This window comes from Anoplolepis gracilipes, chromosome 2 (assembly GCF_047496725.1).
Source record: "Anoplolepis gracilipes chromosome 2, ASM4749672v1, whole genome shotgun sequence".
Taxonomy (NCBI): Eukaryota; Metazoa; Arthropoda; class Insecta; order Hymenoptera; family Formicidae; genus Anoplolepis; species Anoplolepis gracilipes.
Window position 1 is genome coordinate 10,789,917 of NC_132971.1, and position 20,002 is coordinate 10,809,918.

Genomic DNA, 20,002 nt, shown 5'->3' on the forward strand with positions numbered 1-20,002 from the left:
TTGAGATAATTCATTCGCTTTATTTCCATCAAAGTTAATTTTAAATAGTTCATAAGAGTGGAAAGAATTCCGATCATCTTTCGGATCACCTCAAAGGCGCGTTAATTAATTTAGGTGCCACGGGGGAATTCGATGTTTGCTAAATAATTTGCGCAAAACACATGCGTTAAGTAATCGTACGAACTTGTCACTCGCGTTTCACTATTCCAAGTACTCGCGAGATACAGATTATTCTACATTCGGAATTATGGAGTCTGCCATACCTTGAATTAGAGCAAAGTGTAGACGACGTGTCACGCGCGGAAGAGTTCGTTTTCTCAGAATGACGAGATGTTTCGAGCTCTTGACAGGCCTGACACGTCACACTCAACTGTCAGTCTACGCGGGAACAACGCGCAGAGCGCTAGAAGATCTGTGCAATGCTAGCCCGTTAAAGTTATACGTCTCGGTTTGATCGTTAGATATTTCCCTCTCGCGACAAGGATTGAACCGGGAAGCTGACAGCCATCGCGAAAGTTCTATACTTCAAAATATAATGCACCCTCTTATCTCTAGATTGAATAAGTTTCTTATCTAAATAAAAATCTTATTTGTATAAGACTTTTATCTCTCTCTATCGATCTCGTTAACTAGATTCTACGATGTCCCATTACCAAGTGTTATTTTAATCGAAGATTTTATAATAATTTAGGATTTTCGATTTTAGCGAATTTTTTCTCTTTTTTTTATTTCATTTGTATAGTGTCAAACTTGTTTATATTGTATAATCTTGGAATCTGTTTGTGTATCTTTAGATCGGGATAGATTATTTTTAAATCTTTATTTTCAGATTCTTAAATTATTATATCTCTCCATTTATTATTAAATCTTCTCAATTAAATTAATTAATTATTAAAATATAGAATTCAATATTTTTTTAGCGAAAATTTAATAGTTTAGCAGATATTATATGTCAGAATAATCTGATAAATAAATTTTTTCGAAAATTTTAAGCCGAAAACATTTAAAATAAAAACTGTTGTATAATTAGATTATAATTAAATTGTAATTGAAAAATCCAATTATGAGAAGGAATTACTATAGAAGAAAAATAATTATTCAAAGAAATGCATGTAATACAGGAGAAATTTAATCTTCTTTGTGTTTGGAATATAATATAAATGAAATTTTGTAGCTGAAACAAGATTTGATAATTTTAAAACTTCGCCTATAAATTTTGTAGTAGACACGACACGGTGTGTCAGCTCGAAATCGATTGTTTCCCTGAATCTGTGTGTGTAGATAAATTATATGAAACTCCAACATAATTTCAACAAAGTTTCAGAGGATAACGGAACTTTGCAACAAAAACTATAGATAGCAATAATTATTTCGTTGAGATCGCCGCACGTCCCATGAAAAGAAAGCATCCAATTAGATTCGATCTAATCTGACAGTATTAACCGGTCACTCTAATGATCATCGTCCAATCAAGATTACGCCATGCGAACTTCTTTTAACCTTTAAGTCCTAAAAGGACTTTTTTTTACGATTAACTGAAATCGCGATTCGTTTTCATTTTACGAACATCACATTCACGAGCCGGCGCGTTTAACGAGCATCGCTTTACGAGCAACGTTGTTTAACAATCGTTGTTTTATAGCGTCCGTGTATGTTTTTTTTTCGTGTATCAATGGGGAAAATAGAAAAGGAGCAAAAAGGATAGAATCGAGAGATGAGAAGCGCGAAGAATGTTTGATGGGTGACGATAAAACGCCCGGGCGTTTCGTCAAAATGTACTTTGTATTCTCGGTTGCGAGAGATACTTTTTTTATGATTTTCTGATGCTACAGTAAGTACAGTGAAATGTTATAAGATGGAATTTTATCGAGTTCAACAGGCGGCTTCGATAAAAGTTTACGCGAAATGAACCGATTGCTTTGTGGCGGTACTTTCTTATATTTTTTTTTTATTTTATTTGTGTAGTGTCAAACTTGTTTATATTCTTGCATTGGATAATCTTTGAGTGTGTTTGTGGATCTTTAGATCGGAATAGATTATTTTTAAATCTTTATTTTTAGATTCTTAAATTATTATATCTCTCCATTTATTATTAAATCTTCCCAATTAAATTAATTAATTATTAAAATATAAAATTCAATATTTGCATTTTTTAGGAATTTGATTTTCCTTTTATATATTCCATTCTCGAAAATCTTTCTTCTCAAAATTTTTATTTTTGAATTATTTAACACAATGGACAACTATAGAGTTTTTTTCAACTGTTAAAATATTTTTCCGTTTAATATAAAGAATTTATAGATTAATAATATATATATAATATACTTTCTTAACAATATATCTTCTAACTTTTATTCTAAGCTACATGTACTTTACGTTTATACTCGGATATAGCGCATATAAAGTATTAAGAAGACGATTATTTATACTCCTTATAAAATAAGAAGTTAGCCATACGAGAAATGCGAACCTACTCGTAATCCTCTTACTCTATAAAAGGATAAATCTGTATTACGTTATTTCAAACAAAATCGCAATGAGAGAGAAAACGAACGCGAGATAGGCCGATATATGCAATTTGTATTTTTAATTAAAATCAGATCCGGCAGTCACATAAATCCAACGAAAGAGGGGAAGAGAAGAAGTATGAGAATAAAATTGTCAATCATAACGACATCGGAAATTGTCTTTCGTTAAGCGAGAACAAATTTTTACGCGCCGTTGCCTAATTTAATTAAAGTCGCCGAGGTATACACATGCTAACACACGCACATACGTATGTACACTGACAGGGGAGAACGTAATGAATGACCAACGATTAAAAAGAAAAAAAAAAAAAAAAAAGTCAGCGCACATCCTCATCTAAAATAATAAAAAATATGTCTTTACACGCATTTTTTTTCGACGAAAAATAAATGAGCCAAGTTAATTGAATGAATTAACTAAAATATGATATAAGCATTTTTTTTGGCTACTTTTCCGTAGAAAATTTTTCCTCGACAGATGTAGGAAGCCCGTTTCTTTCGAGGATGAAAGGATCGCGCGACCATATTTCGAACGTTCACGTTTTCACAAGTCAACGCGTTGAAGAAGCTAATTTTATTTACCATCCGCGCGCGAGCGCTTTTGACTGAGACCGACGTTTTTCCACGCTTAATCCAACGCAGGTTAAAGTCAGCCGATTATGTAAACGAATTTACAAGAAGGCACCTGCCAAATATGACGCCGTGCACTGCAAAGGACGGCAGGTGTTTGCCAGCTTGCGTTATATGTGCGCATACAGAGGAAAAGTCAGGTCAGGTAACCGAACAGGTGTCCAATGAAGAAAATTAAACGAGTTTGAAAATTCTTTGACCTTTTACGTATTGCAGTCCTATATTAAAAGGCTCGATTAATAGTAACTTGGCTGCAACGAAATTTTTACCCAATAATTATTTCTTACAAAATTCTAACTATAAAGAATAATAAAATAATAGTCTTTCGAAAGTAAAATAATTAAATTGTATTCTTTTTTTCTTTTATATTATCAGCGATATGAATAGATTCAACGTTGACAGTGAATTTATCAAATATGTAATTATGAAGACTCAATATATTTCAAGACTCCCTGTTATATATCTGATAAAAAATATAGAGAAAACTACCTGTCGGGTTAATTAACGTGAGCAAATATGGTAAAATATTAATCATGATAGTCTTGCATATGAAATGTAGGTATTGATCTTGATTAGCATATGAATGTTATATCAAAATTTCATAACTAACATGGCATTCATACTATTCCATAATCACCGAAGCAGGTGAGAATTATTTAGCTTTTTTGGTAGATTAGTTAAATACATAATTATTCCATACTATATTTAGTATATATATATATATATATATATAATTTAATGCTAACAATTCTTTTTCCGTAATTCATATTTGAACATTCATCTCTAATTAAACCTAGTAAATTAATAACCCGAATATTTATGTATGCAAATAGAAAGTAAAGATTTAAACACAAACAGTTAAAGTTATTTAAAACGCATTTTATTACAAAAGTATTTTATTACATTATTTTTAAAAAATTAGTCAATATATATTATAACTAACATAATTATATTTCATCGCGTTTTAACAAAAAAAAAAGATAATTTTAACATAAAAGTAAATAAGCCATAAATGATTTAAACATAATGAGTATAGATGAATTATATTGCGAAGATCGTGACCGCAATCTATTATTTTATATATAAAACCGATAAAATCTTGCAATATGAATTGTACGAAGCATTACACCCCCTATTTCTGCTTTCAATGAGATTTACGAGTTTTACGTGTTTTTGCCTGGAACAAACTGAAAGCAAACTAATTTTCGTATTTCGAAATTAACAAAATCAACACCGCGGCAAATCCACATCGCCGCATATAGCGAGCGTTTATAATGAATTTTGTTAATTACATGTGGATCTCTAGAGAAATAGATGTATCTCGGTTTACCTTCACACGGACCGATGGATCGATAAAATATCGGTTCTATCAAATCAGAATAAAATAACTTGCTGACGCTAATCGAAATTTCAAATCAAAAATATACGCGTCATCGAAGATTTCGCGTATTTATTCCGACATTCGTTACTCTAATTTATACACGCGGTTTAATAATATCACTTTTATCAATCTCTAGTTTCTAAAAATATATAATTTGACGAAATTCATTATTTGTATCGCAATAGAAATATCCGAGAAAGGTGTTTGCATAAAAACGATCAATTTTAATCTATTAATTAGATTTAAAATAAGATTTATAAGATTGAAATTATTTTAAAAGATGATATAAATAGCTAGATGTTTTAAAATATAAGTATCAAGATAAAAATTTCAACGCAAACTCGGTACCTCTATGAAATTCCACAAACACTTGTGTCATTAAGGTTCAGTAATTCACTTTATAAATAAACAATGCGTTTTGTTAATCATCCGAAACTTCTGAGTCACCGAGCTTGGTAAAATGGCCACTGACGTCGGGCGGAATGAATAGAGGGTGGCCAGCAGGGAATCAGAATGAATTTCGGAGCTGAGCTGGCCGATTCCAATTTAACTTTAATTTACGCGAGTGCTGCTGGCTGCAAGTTCGCACGAAAATTCATACCCGACTGGTCGCGAAGGGATGGCCGTCTCCATTTTTACCCCTCTTTTCCCTCGCACTCCTCGTTTGGAACGTTACTTATGAGTCCCTAAATCGTAACAAATGAGAGTTTTACGACGTAAGGAAGCGTCTGACTCTCGCGATCGTTGCCGTTAGACGGATTGATGGAATTTTTCACAGCCACTTTGTCACTAAAGGGCACGTTCATAATAATGGCGTTTGAAATATGCAGTCTATACTCTCACATATTTCGCGCCGTACAGTATATCATTTCCCTCTAGAGAAAAGTCGAAGCAAGTAAACAGAGTATAAAGAATGAATTTGTATAACGCAGTAAACAAAATTGTGAGTGTTTACTTAATAAGCAATTAATAGGGTAAAGTAGCCTATTATGAGAAAGGTTCTTAATATGAGACCTTTAATTATTTTACAAACGCAATTACTTTTCTTTAGAAATGTTACTATTTCATGTAGATAACCGTGAAATCGTATGTATATAACAGCACGTGTACGGACGAGTGTATGACAATTTTATAAACGACGCTAAGGAAAGTTCTTGGATGTGCTACTTAAAAGAGATGTAAACAACATAATTTAATAGCAGTAACTTGATATTCATTTTTATTATGTTATTAACGTCAAACGCAACAATTATATCTTGGTGTTTGATCATTACTTTGGATTCTTGCACGCGCAACTTTATCATATATATATATGATTTATATAGTTTCTAATATGAGATACATCTTATATTAGAACTTTTCTCCCACAAGTAAGATAATGAATTATCAAAAATGTAAATTTCTATTTTTTCTATTTTTTTTGTTGGTTTTTTATTTTGAAATATTTAAAACGTTAATTATAATACCATTTTGTCTGCTCTTGGGATGATAAATTTTTATTTAAATCTCTAAGATATGTTATTCTAATTTTATAGACGCATGATATAAAAAATATTTGAGAGATATAATTTTTTTATGCCAAAAATAAGACTTATTTTTTGGTGTTTTTTTGAAATATTAAAAACGTTAATATTGCAATATATTTTTGTGCGCTCTTTGTTAGAAAGATAAATTTTTATTTGAATCTCCAAGATATATGTTATTTTAATTTTATAGATTTTTATAGATACACACAAAATATTAAAAAATATCTTATAATTTTTTTTTGGTACCAAAAAGTAAAACTTTTCTATTGTGTAGTTCTATATCATTTAATTAATAATAGAAAATACCTGTGATGTTACATTTATGTAATAAAAATTAATGAAACGGTTTTTAATTGAAAGTATGTTTTTCTGCATTTAATTTCCTAATATAAGATCGTCTCATAGAAAACCTTACTATCTTGTATATATTAAGATACCTTTTTCAAACAAACGAATTCTTCAAGCCTAAGAAAAATTATTGTAGCAAATAAAATACACATGTGAGCTATTAATGCTTTTTAGTGGTAAAACTTGAATGTACTAGCTATAAAACCACATAAAGTTTTTGAGTTAAAAAATACAATTAAAGAACATATAAGCTTTTAAAAAAAGGTATCTCATAATTGGCACCTTTACCCTAATGTCTTACTTTTTTTATACTAATAAAAATTGCCTGTAAAAATTTTATTAAAAAGAAAAGAGTTTATATATATACATATATACATTAATTATTTATATAATATATATTAATGATATATTTTATATAATTAATATATTTTTAATGAATACATGAATATCAGTGGCTTGGACAAAATTGTAAGAGCAAGAAGCGGAAGAATGAATTTCCAATTGGAATAATGTCACTTACATAATCTCGCGACGGCGATGTTTAGAGCTTGAAACTTTACACTTGGTTAATCAGCCACAACTACGAAAGATATCGGATGTTGTAAGCGTCCCATGAGGATGGTTCGTAATTTAATGCCAGTGGCAACCCTTTACTACGGTAATTAAACGTTGGAAATGTGTGTGATGTGATTTAAAAAGAAGTAAAAAAGGAACAATAAACTTCGAGCACTGACAAGCGCGGCTTTCATTACGTTATCGTTACGGTATGAAACAGAAAATGAAGACTATTATAAATTAAAAACTCTCATTCGGCGACTGATTCACTTTCATTTACCTCAACTCTCCATTTTAACAGGAACAATTACTTTTTATATCAAATCATTTTTGGGACACAAAAGTTTGACTTTAATCAGAATCATTCGCAATTTCATCTCATTCATTGTCTCTAACAACTAATATACCTTTTCGTAATATAATTTAATTAATATTTTAAAAATCTTTTTAATTATTCTTGCATGTATACATATAGTACAGATTAACATTTAGCGTAATTAAAACCAAGAAAAAATAATATTATTTTACAAAGTTAATATTTATGTATATATTTATGCTTCTAAAACTTTAAACATCAAAATTAATTATACGATATAATTACACTTTTCTTAAATTGTTTTATGTTATTTGAAAAATTCCAACTCTAATTTTTTTAAATATATCTTAAATATTTTGTATGATAAATCGTCGATATTTTAATGTAACACAGAAAAACATCGCGTCTGATATTCAAAGGGGTACGCTCGCTTTTTCTCGGTTCAAGGCACGAGTCAAGAGACTAGATTGTCGCTGACTCGGTGATAGCAATTAATTTCTAAACCTGCGAACGTGGCGAGAAAGTCGAAAATTTCTGGCCAGGAGCGAGACGTTCGCACGTGTAGGAATATATGATTATCCACGTGGTGTAAAAGTGTCCGAGCCTTTAATTACACTCTCTTCGTTAATGAAGAGACGCCCTTTCGTTCCGAGAGAAGAGTATCATCTCTCCCTTTCTCTCATTCTGTCGTTTGCGGAATGAACATTTCTCGAATAATCTCCTTTACTTCTTTTTTTTTTTTTTTTCTCTCACAGCTTTCATTTCAAATAATTCCGACAGTGGTTATATATGTTGATTACAAAAGACTAGTCAAAAAAATATTCGCGTGACCCGACGCGAAACTCGACATTGCACAGACACTCGAGAGTCAAGCACTTTTTTTGTTTACATGTACAATGTACACGTATAATGATGTGCAGCAACAGACTTGATTCTGAAACATGAGATCGAAATAATTTCGTTAGAAATTCTATACAGGCTACAATTTTTTATCTCTTATTTTTATTCTTATAAAGTCACAATGCTAAAAACATTTAATTGGACGTCAGATGGCGATCTATATATAAACAAAATTTCCATAATATGAATATTAAATCTGATTTATGACCGAAATTGTCATAATATCGATATTATATCGGTATTGTTTCACGATAAATAATTCTCAAAAAATTAATATTGGAATATTATAAATGCATTTTTAAATTTTGCGTAATAAACAAAATAAAAATTGATCACTGTCAATTAAATAGTTTGGTAAAAGCCAATGTAATATCGTTGAGTGACAAGGATATTATATCAGCATATTATAATAAAATCCATAACGTTAATAATGAAATATTTTACGAAGAAACGTTATTATTATTATTATAGCAAACTGTTACTCTAATAAGCACTCTACGTCGGAATTGTGAGGATTGCTAAAGATTAGCAAGGACAAAAATTAGGTAATCCACCGCTCTGGAACTGTGATATATACATAAACGACCGCATTTGCTTACTATCCAATGCGTGGCGTGATTAATCTCTCTTTCTACCCCCTGCGGCTAACCGGGTTATTATTTACAGGCCACTTTCCGGAATTACAATTTTTTACGACGCATATGTCGCGACTAATGCCGTCCCTTGCACGCCGAATGCGCAGTTTTATCTCAACGGAATTAAAACCGTTTCCCGGATTACGGAATTATCGAAGGACATATACGACTATGCGCTCGAATAGATGGCTCTAATGCATTTTAAATGACAGCTTCCGTTTTATCGCAAGCGCGAGATTTCTCGGAGAGATTTTTAGCATGTGCAAAATCATGCGAATCGATTTCGTGCAAATTGGATCAGCAGAGAGAAAAATTAAATGAAATCGCTATGGCATAATATTAGACATTAATTGCTATTCGATAGAATTATAAAGTTAATGTAATTAAAAATGATTGGATGTATGAAATGTCAATTAAATCATTAAAACGCAAGAAATAATATAACTCATATTCAATAACTGATTCTTTTATAACTTTAGATATTCGTTTCAATTATACAATTTATTGATATTGTTATAATGAAACGGATACTAATGTAAAATGCATAGCAATTGAATTGTTTAATAAAGATATAATCTTCAATTCAAAGATGCAATAGGTTCTGATATATATAGTAAATGAAATCGAGAAACAGGAAAAAGATTATTTTAAACTTGGAATTTCAATAGATAAACTTCGTTTCTACAATTCTTTAGAGAGAGAGAGAGAGAGAGAGAGAGAGAGATTAGATTACAATTTAAATTAATTTTGAAACTTGGATAAATAAACGACAGAAACTGACTTAACTCAATTAATGTTGTAAGAACGTGATTCTATTATTAGCATATAATTTTGAGAAGATATCGTATATCCTATTTTGTGAATAAGTTTAAATATATATAAAGAAGAAACAGACAGAATTTTCAGCTAACAAGTCGCGACAAAATGATTTAGCGAAGCGGCAACTTCTCTATGCGAAGATCGCAGTTGCCCAAGTTGGACCGATTGCTACCTAAAAGGGATGTTTGACCAAAGTACGACTCTTTTTTTCCGAGAAAGTTCGCGATTGACGTGACGTTGAAAGCTCGGCTCGACGACCCGACAGACAAGTTTCGCGGGGAAAATTTGTCGACGACCCGATCCGAAACTTGCAAACTATACCGGAAATTCTCAAAACGTATGAAGGCTTAAAATAGATTGAAAACTTTTTGCATGAGTAGTTTACTGCATCGGTGAAACGATAACAGCTTAAACAAAGTAAAATAAATACGATTGGAAGAGGAGCAAACTTACCGAGACATCGAAAGCGAAGTGCACGGTCCTTTTGACAGATAGGATTGCCTAGGAATATTTGATTCTGTAAGATTATTATGTTATATTTAAGCTTGCGTATTTGTAAAAGTAATTTTTTAATTATTTCTCATATTAAAATTTATTACCGAAAGTTAACGATTTGTCTTTCAAATAATCAAATTCGTATGCATACAGAAAAAAATTATTTTTATGAGTATAATTTTTTAAAACAATTCTTTATGTTTCAAGAAGTCTGCAAAAATTTGTAAGAAAAGTTATAATTTAAAATATAAAGATAAAAAAAATTTATAAAGTTATTAAAGATCTGAAAGAAAAAAAAGATTATAACTATTATATTTTTTTAAATATGTTAAATTTAGAATTATTTTAAAATTATATAAACAAATTTATTTATCTGCTCGTACGTATAATTTGATATATTCAACACAAATTACTTGGAAGATCAATTTTAATGAAATATACATATATATTATTTTATGCGTACTCTTTACACTTACACTTTATTGCGTAACTGTGAACTTTCTATGTATACAACGTATTTTTAATCTCGAGGAACATATTTCAATTGCTCTCTGCAATCGTTAAAAAGTTGAAGTTTCTTACATGTGACCTAAAAACTTGCAAAAGTTAATTATTTGAGAATTATTTTCAAAAACGGAGATTAAAACCGCTGTATCTTTAAAAAGACGGCCGGGTACTCAGATATATCTGATAAATTCGATAATGCAAGAGTTTCAGTATATAGAATTTATGACAAGAAAAATCCTATTTTAGCCAATTAATATTGGCAAAATTTATGACAGATTAAATTTAGCGAAAACTCAGTAATTCTATTAGTTTATGTCTAATACATATTTAAAGTTTTAACATTACATAATATAATTATAATAGCTATATGCCTGTGTGTATGTTATCTAGAAAACATGTAAGCATGTTATCTCATTATACATAATGTAGCTTTACATTTCAAAAATTAAAAGGTAATTTTTATAAGAAAATTTAATCTAAAAATTTAATCTGAAAAGTTTATTTGACATTTTTAATGTAAACGTGTATTTAACTTGTGATGGCAGGAAGATTATCTATCTAAATCATTACAACGAGATTTAAACTTTATTACGAGCAGCTGTTTTGAAAGTAGCTTTAACTTTCGTTTTAAAAAGATAAATTAAAAATTATTTAAATTTAAATTACTTCAATTTTTTATATAGTATTATATAATATATTCAAAGATTTAAAACAACGTATTTTAGTAATTATTTTATTTAATTTTAACATACAACATATGTTTAAAAAAGCTTTAAATATTTTTTATTTAAGATCTATAAAAAAATAAAGTTTTCATTAATAATTCAATTATTATTATATAAATATATTTTATTTAAAAATAATTTTGAATAAATATATGTAATTTGAGATAAAAAAGCTAAAATATTTTGATTTTTTATATTTTCTATTCATCATTCTCTCTCTCTCTCTCTCTCTTATATATGTATAACAGTAAAATTAATGATCCAATACTTAAGCCTATATTATAAACAAAAAACTGTGAATTAATTGCAAAATATGCTCTGTTATCCGCTTCTGCTTATCAGACTATTTCAACACCTTTGAATTTACGTTATTAAATAGCTCAGTAATTAATTTTTGCAATTAAATTTTCGCTATGATTTCTAGGGTATAATATAACGATATTTTATTTGAGAAAATCTTTTAGAAGAAAAAAGCGCTTGTCTCGGTATAAACTAAGAAGGTCTAAGAAGACTGCTTTAAAATGTTTTTTTAATTAATAAAAATAATGAAATTTCTCTTTCTCTAAAGAATAACTTTTATCGTGAGAATTCATCGAAATTTTCAATGTTAATAAATTGTGGACCGGTTTTATTTTGCTCGTAACATCGATATTAATATTATTAGATATTTATTAGATCTCGGCTTTAATTCCATCTGAAACTTTCAAGCATTATAATGAGCGCCGCAAGATAAAATATAAATGATATGTAATAGAATAAAAACAGCGAAATTTTACATATACGAAACTTTTGAAATTTTAAATTTTAATTTATGGAAATAAAATTAAAAGAAAATGAAAAAACCTTTAATCGACAATATTCATATAAAACTCAAAATATTAATTAAAGACAATAAAAAAACTTTCTCTGCCTATTCATAACATTTAACATTTCGTACAAATTTTACTCAATGTTTACAATGTTGTCGCGCTTTTTTTTGACAAGCTCTCTTCGCGCAAATTTCATGTTTCCCCGATGAACGCGATGCTGTTCATCCTGCTTCTTGTCCGTTGTTAAAATAAACATTCTATGAATTCATATTCCAGTATGGTGGCGAGCCAGGCAGGAGATTGGCGTCCCAGGAGAAGCCGCTAGAAATTCAGGATCAATTTCTTCAAAGACTCGGCTACGAGGATGTATCTCGGCGCGCTCGTTTGGGAGTTGATCTCGAACTCAGACATCTCGTCGGCTTTCACGTAGGTTAGTATGAATCATAACAGCAGGTATTATTCTTCGTATTACGAGCCGTTATGTAAAACTTTCTCATTAATATTTATCTACTTTTTGTAAAGTTTAAAAATAATTCTAATTAATAATATAATAAAATTCTAATTAATAATATAATATATATGCAAGGTGTTTTACTAAAGGTGTTTTGCTAACACCATTATTAGAATTACTCCACTCATGCAAATTATTTTTTTAAATAATCAGTTTTTTTTTTCATTAAAAGTAATTAGAGTTTCTCATTCAAATCAAGATAAATGAGTGAATTCTGTTAAAGCTCAGCTGGTTTTAAAAACTCTTTGCGAAATTATTCTTAAAGGATACAGAGCAGTGTCGTACCCTTTATAATTTGTAATACTTAACGCACTTCTATTACACAATTTACGTAAATCCTACCTCCCTTCCCCTTGATAATTACAAAGCACGTCGGATTTTGTTACATCATTCCACTGCTCTTTCAAAGACGCGGACGTGTGCGAGTTAATTGCATTAGTTGAACACTTCATCCCGCGCCTCATCTCCTCGTCAACTTTGCACTCGCGAGTGACTTTTGCGAGGAATCGCGCCTCCTCTAATTCTCATCTTATCCTTAATAGTACTAAGGTCACGATGATTAATTAACGAAAGGAGCGGTTTGACTAATTGTATGCGGCACATCTTGATTATGTTAATCTAAGCGTTTACTTAGATAGGAATGGAAAACATATTTAATGAGACGATTAATTACTCAATATTCTTACATATTTATCAGATATTATAAAAAGAGAGAGAGAGAAAGAGAGTATATCTCCTCTAGGAAAGACTCAACATAACACGTATTCTGGCACATTTATCATCTCTGATTTTCTTTCTACCGTAAAGAAAGGAAATAGAAGAGGCAAAGGGGGCCAGCTCTACGCTCTGCTAACTCTTACTGTATGATAATCATGCTCCTCTATAGAGTCACACATTTATATTGCGAAAGTGAAACTTTCAGTTCCATTCTATAATACTTTTCTACGTTTACAATCGCTCGTCGTTTCGATATATAAGTTAAACTCGGATAAGATGACCATAGTTTTTTAAAATGCAAAAACATACTTTTATTTTTGTTATTTCTTAATAGTGTTCGTCATATTATCTTCACTGAAGCTTAAATTACGTAATAATATTATCAAAATTAAAGGAAAATATTTAATAGAAATTTTACATTATCAAAATAGTACGACATAAGCATTGGCCATCTTATCCAACTTTTAAGGAAAAGATGGCCATAATATTTATAAAAAAAATAATGAAAACGAAAATACAAATTATAGGTCATATAACAAATTACTTTTATAATAAATAGGTCATATAACAAATTATCTTTATAATATCGATTACGATAGCTTAACTGTCATTTATTCGACGTTACAACAGTTTTTAGTGGACAAATGAAAAACTTTGCAAGCAGTCAAAAGTACAATAAAAATATGACATAAGATTCACATTATTTCGAATAATGTACGCACATAAACTACTGTAAATATCAATTATCTTTGATATTGACTAAAAAAGCGCGCTATGTAGCAATTATTGAAAAAATTACAGCCTATGGCTATCTTTTCCGTATGGCCATCATACCCTAGTTTACCCTATATCGACTCGTCTCGAGGAAACGCCGAGTTCTCTTAGCTTAAGTGGAGTACCCTGTGTGTACGACATTTGTTGTGTCGGCACATACAAGAGATAGAGAGAGAGAGCCTGTAAGTAGGTACTTTCGCGGGTACTCTCGCTACAGAGACACGAACAGACGAGCGAGTCGGTAAGGCGCGTGCTACGCTAATTATAACGTTATTGCCGCTATTAATGAGCAATTTCAGGGCGCTTCTGTGCTCCGCTCGGTCGCCGGCGATATAAACTCGCCGAGCACATTACGTAACTTACGTGGCGCAATTTAGCCGAGTTAATTAAGTTAAAGTGTCGCGTGCATCACGTCATCATCGCCGTCGTTGTCGTTGTCGTCGCGAAACATTTTATTTTCTCGCTTATGTTTTGAGTTTTTGTTTTATTTATTTATTTATTTTTTTTTTCTCCTTCAGCCTGCAAAACTCGCGCGATAACGCTTAAGGATACACATTCGATACGCGTAATTACTTCTTCTTAATAATGGTATTTATATGTACATAAGCCAATTTATAGTTCCACTTTCGCGCGTGTTTGCCTTATAAATGTAATCTGAGAGAGCTCGGAACAATTTTCGCGCTTTAAAGAGTTTACTTGTCCCGTCTACTTAACTGCCACTGGTCGCGGACAAACTTGTAAATTACCTTCCCGACTGCCGTGTACTGTCGTGTACATCCGGAGAATGGTTTTTGCAAGAAGATGGGAATAAACTGCAACGTTTCGCCGTTAGACGATATTGGAAATGGCTGATTGATATTCTAACTTGAGAGATGCTCGCGTGACTATGTTTTTCCGTTGAAAATTTATATATCGAAAAAAACTAACAGTCATAAACTTTCGCGTTACATGTAAACTGCAACTTTCGATTTTTCGAGTATATTTTTTTATTTTACACACGCGTTGTTTGTTTGATTGAAAGATGCAACATTCAAATAACCAAACTTGGGGAGGATTCAAATATGGAAGGAAACACGAGCAACGAAAAGAGAATATGTATATTTTAAAAACCTCCCATGTGTCTCAAGCGTCGAATAATACAAATTCTTAATGATGAAGGAGCGATAAATCCAAAAATTCACGTCTCTAAACACGTATAAATTGATATATGCATACATCGTGCTCTCTTACCTGTAGTATTTCACAGAATATAATTTTTATCTTTTTTTTCCATAACTGTAAATAGTCGCCTGAATATTCAACATTTTACAGACATTTATAGAATTTAAGTGGACAAATTTTTAACAATGTTACGTGTCTAGATAAGAAAATAATCGAAAATGCAAATATGTATTTCTACCGAGAATAATTTAGAAATCCGAACATCCACTATCTCGTTCGTGTTTATCTAGCTTAATGTAACTCGATTAACGATTTTTCTAGGATTTTTTCATCATACATATTGTGCGTTCATTTGACGTTTTATGGCGCAGAATTGAAGCTGATATCAGACGCGGGAAGAGCGTTAAAACAGCAAATTTATCTAACAGACGGCGCGAGCATATTTAACCATAATAACCGCTAACGACTGAGAGTTTCCTGGCCGGAAGTGCTGGAAATGTGCGCTCTCGCGTCGCCGACCCAGCAAACGACATAACCGCCTGCCTAGCTAAGCCAAAACGTTAAACGCCGATTATCGTGTTGCCGGTATTCTCGTCTGTAATTTCCCGCGAAAACTTTCGCCCCCGAGAACAAAATGCAGACATTGCAAGTGCGCTAAATGATAAATATAACTTATCTTTTATAGAAGAAAATAAAAAATTCTGACCGATATATTTTGTAATCCGAAATAAAATCGAGACATGGAGAAATAAGTCGAATATTAAAATGTTACAATTTTGCTTTTGCGTCAAATTAATATCCAAGGGAGGATAGGAACATCTCTTTTTTTTTTTAATTGTCGAGAGATATAAAATTAAACCTCTATTTTCAGATGATATCAGAGATTAGATTTTAAAAATGTAACAAAGAGATATTAAGCCAGGATTCAATTGTCCCTGTATAACGTCATTTCTCAACGTTTGTTACAGTTTCAAGCGCGAAAAAGTTTCATTATCGTCAATCATTCTAATTCTAGAACGTATATTGGTCGTATTTGTTTTATTTAATAAGGTTACAAGAATCTATACTTGCGCATAACAAATTGCTTTTACTTTGAAATCGCTGAAAATTGTAGCATTTCCCAACGTTGCAATAAAACCGCACGCACGTTGGCTTTAATAACCGCGCACGATTTATTGGATTTTATCGCGAAGAGATGGCAAAGTTCGCGAGCATTTCTCGCCGACGGCAACGTGGCCCAATATTTACAGATCCGTAAAGAAATATTATGCTGCCAAGAGTATAATTGCTCTTGTTTTTCTGATACTCGCTTCTTTTGCATATTCATATTTGCATTATTACACTCATTTGCATTATTGACTTGTATATCGATCTTTAATAGATTAATTTTTTGTTCGAATTTCAAAATGCTGCTCGAGAAAAATAATTTTCATACATTTTTGAACAAATTACATAGTAACTACGATTTATGCAAAGAATAATTTGTAAATAGACTCAACAAATGTAATTTTTTCTTGTAAAAAATTAAGATATACTATTATAAAATTGTTATTTAAAAAAAAAATCTGCTGACAACTGATAAATATGGTTCAATAGACAAACGTGTTAAAAAATATATATGACAGCTACGATTTCGATACAATGTCGGATATTTTTTACGAGCTGGCTGTGATGGTTTTACGATTCTCCAGAACAGTTAAAGGTCTATATCGCTAAACAATGAGTCGAAAAAATAACATTTTGATTCGCGTATGTCGCATATGGTCTGCAAAATTCTCTGTAAATTCGCGTCTCTGTTTGTAAACGTAACTCAATTTCCTCGCACGCCATTTGCTGCCGCATATGCAATGAAAAATTTCATATGTCGCGGTATATAGGACAGTTTTGAATAGAGTCAGCACGAAAACTCTGAGGAATAATAAAGAAAGGAAAATAAATATTTTATAATAAGAAATTCATATTTTTAATTAATATATAAAAAATATATAAATACTCATATTAACAAAGCATAATTTAATAAAATGTATTTAAATAAAATTATCTTTTATTTTTTGGTATTATCTGTAAAAATATTTATAATTGTTATACATTTTCTATTTTCCCTCAAAACAGAAATATTTAAAATAAATATTTATTGCTATAAAGATGATCATTTCTTCAAACTCTTAAGAGAATATAAATACATTTAATGCACAAATAAATTAAAATTATCTGAGATATGAATATATTTAAGAAATATAAAAAAACATGTATAAAACATTAAAAATGTGTAAGATTTATAATATAAATCATAGATTTAATTATTTTTCAAATAATTAGGTTCTCCTTTTATCAGGACTTTCGTGTGAGATCGTAGCGGGATCTCAATCCTTCTATCTGAAAAAGCGTCATGTGTATCGTATCTAAAAGGCGTCATGTGTATCATATCCAAAAAGCGCGTTGATTAAAGCTGTAGTTACTAAACGCTTTAACTCTTTTTCCTTTGGCAGGGCCAGCATCGCCATTGCCAGACCTGGCGGGATACAGCCGTTGTGGTTACACCCTGGTATTAAAGGGGTTGGTTTTTCCTCAGTGGAAACGGCGACCTCTGGCCGTCATCGGTTCCAGACTTTTCCTTTATCCGGGTAAGTGTTCCGCTCGGAGATCCTGCCAATCTCTGTAAGATAAGAGAATTCAGAAGGAAGGGAAGGAAGAGCATAGTTTCGCGCCCCCGTAGGAAACCTCGACGCGAACGAGGGAAACAACCCCTGAGCGTCTATCAGAGAGATTAGGAATTATCTGGCAATCGTATCTGTCTCCTTTCTTCTTCTAAGATTCGTGAAAGGACTCGTGAAATTAGCGCTTAACGTAGGAAAGATCGAATTTTACGGATTTACAGTGTCGTTGGTAATTGAAGAGCTTATTTCAAGGAAGTTCTTTTTAAGGAAACAAGCAAAGAAATATTTTTTTTTTAAATTATCGCGTCAGTTTTTAATTTAAAAATTAATCTAGAATATATTTTTAAATACAATCTTTAATTTTTATTAAATATAAAAAAACTTAGAAATAATGTAATAATTTTAAATATAATATTAAGCAACAAAAAGATGATTTCCTTCAATATTAAGAAATGATACTTATCTGCGAGATTTGATGTATAAATTAACATATATCGAGAGTCGTCCCGCAAAATCTTTGAGCTGCGCTTATGTAAACGATCGCAAACGCGGCGATTCTCTTAGGGAGGATAAAGATGCCGGAAAGGAAAATATCAGCGAGATCAGTCCCCCGTAGATATGGTCCCTTTTCTTTCCTTTGCTTCCCGATTTCCGACATCTGAAACATCATGATTTATCTACGTTCGTCCCTTAGCCTTCCGTCGGAAGGATCCTGTCACCGACCAGGATGCGTGCCGTGGATCAAGAATTTCTTCGGCCGAAAGGATTTATCTTGTCCTGACGGGCAATTACGTCGCCGAACATTTAGATACGGCACGTATCGTTATCGTAAGAAAAATGGCACGTTACTCGTCTGTAATAGTTACAATACAGATACGTAGATAATGTATCAAAAGTTAAAAATAGTGAAAATATTGAGAAAGTTTTTTTTTAGATATGAGATATATTTCGTAAAAATTACATTTGTGCTCTATTAAAAAAATTTATATTTGCCATAATAATAGAAAATATTAAAAGCTTTAAAAACTATATATTTGACAGCATAGAAAAATATTAAGATGTCAAATACTTTCTTGCTTTTCCTTTATCGTAAAGTGTTTTATTTTCGAAATACAGGATGTCAAATTTAAGAAAAAAAAATTAAAATTTTCATTTAAAAAGTCTAAAAAACCGCTTATAGATGTTTTATTCAAACTTCATGTGCGTACATGTGATATTAAAAATTATTTTTTAGTATCAAAACATTTTTAGATCCACCGGAGCGTGTATATGGTTTGTGTATGGTTTATTATATTACGGTTTAATGAAAGAATAGTACGCCACTATGCTTTTCAAGTTTAACAATTTTTTTGAAATCCCAAACTAAAACTCAACAAAAACTGTCTCTTGTGTTTTTTTTTATGCGGTTAGCCGTTTTCGAGTTAAAGTAAAAAATTGAAATTAAAAGTGCAGCTGGAAAAAAAATAGTGGCGTACCATTCTTTCATTAAAAAAACTTAATATGATTACCCATATGCACGTCACTGGTGGATCTAAAAATGTTTCATCAGTACTGCGGAAAATTTTTATTTTTTTCTTTTTCTCAAATTTGACACCCTGTATTTTGAAAACAAGCACTTTAGGATATTTTTTTTCATAAAATAAACCAAAGAATATTCTCTTAAATTTGTTGTACTTACTATAGGAATTATCTTGTATATATCTTTGTATAAAGATTAGCTGTTAGAAGTTGAAGATTCACGATATGCTCATTTCATAATCGGTACGCGATATCATGTCGTGTCCTTCCCATACGAAACCATCCATTGATTCAGACATTTCCGCCAAATGACAACGAAGTTGGACGCGACTTTGCCGAACGTGACCGGAATCGCGTCTCGTCTCTTCTGCACCGAGATCACATTCGGCATTTTCCAGGCTGTAAATGCGCGCGACGACGACGACAAGATGGCCAAGAATCCCGCATCCCAACAATTCCTCCTTCCTGCAAAATGACTATGTTTCTAGCCAGT

The 20,002-nt window shown here is 31.2% G+C and overlaps 1 protein-coding gene and 1 long non-coding RNA gene across 4 annotated transcripts in view; one reads left to right on the forward strand and one right to left on the reverse strand.

The window, feature by feature from the left end:
• Window positions 1-20,002, forward strand: part of Phlpp (PH domain leucine-rich repeat protein phosphatase) — a 102,049-nt gene that overhangs the window by 32,404 nt on the left and 49,643 nt on the right. For all 3 annotated transcript variants that reach the window (XM_072911562.1, XM_072911560.1, XM_072911561.1), the window contains 2 exons: window positions 12,448-12,601; window positions 17,824-17,958. Coding sequence is in view for 2 of the 3 variants with exons in the window: in XM_072911560.1 (XP_072767661.1) it covers window positions 12,448-12,601; window positions 17,824-17,958 (289 nt within the window). In the remaining variant the exon portion in view is untranslated. The remainder of the gene's footprint in view (window positions 1-12,447; window positions 12,602-17,823; window positions 17,959-20,002) is intronic.
• The window catches only part of LOC140676480 (uncharacterized), a 59,074-nt gene continuing 58,951 nt past the window's right edge, over window positions 19,880-20,002 (reverse strand). Inside the window, exon 3 of the long non-coding RNA XR_012048565.1 lies at window positions 19,880-19,974. This is a non-coding gene — a long non-coding RNA (uncharacterized lncRNA). The remainder of the gene's footprint in view (window positions 19,975-20,002) is intronic.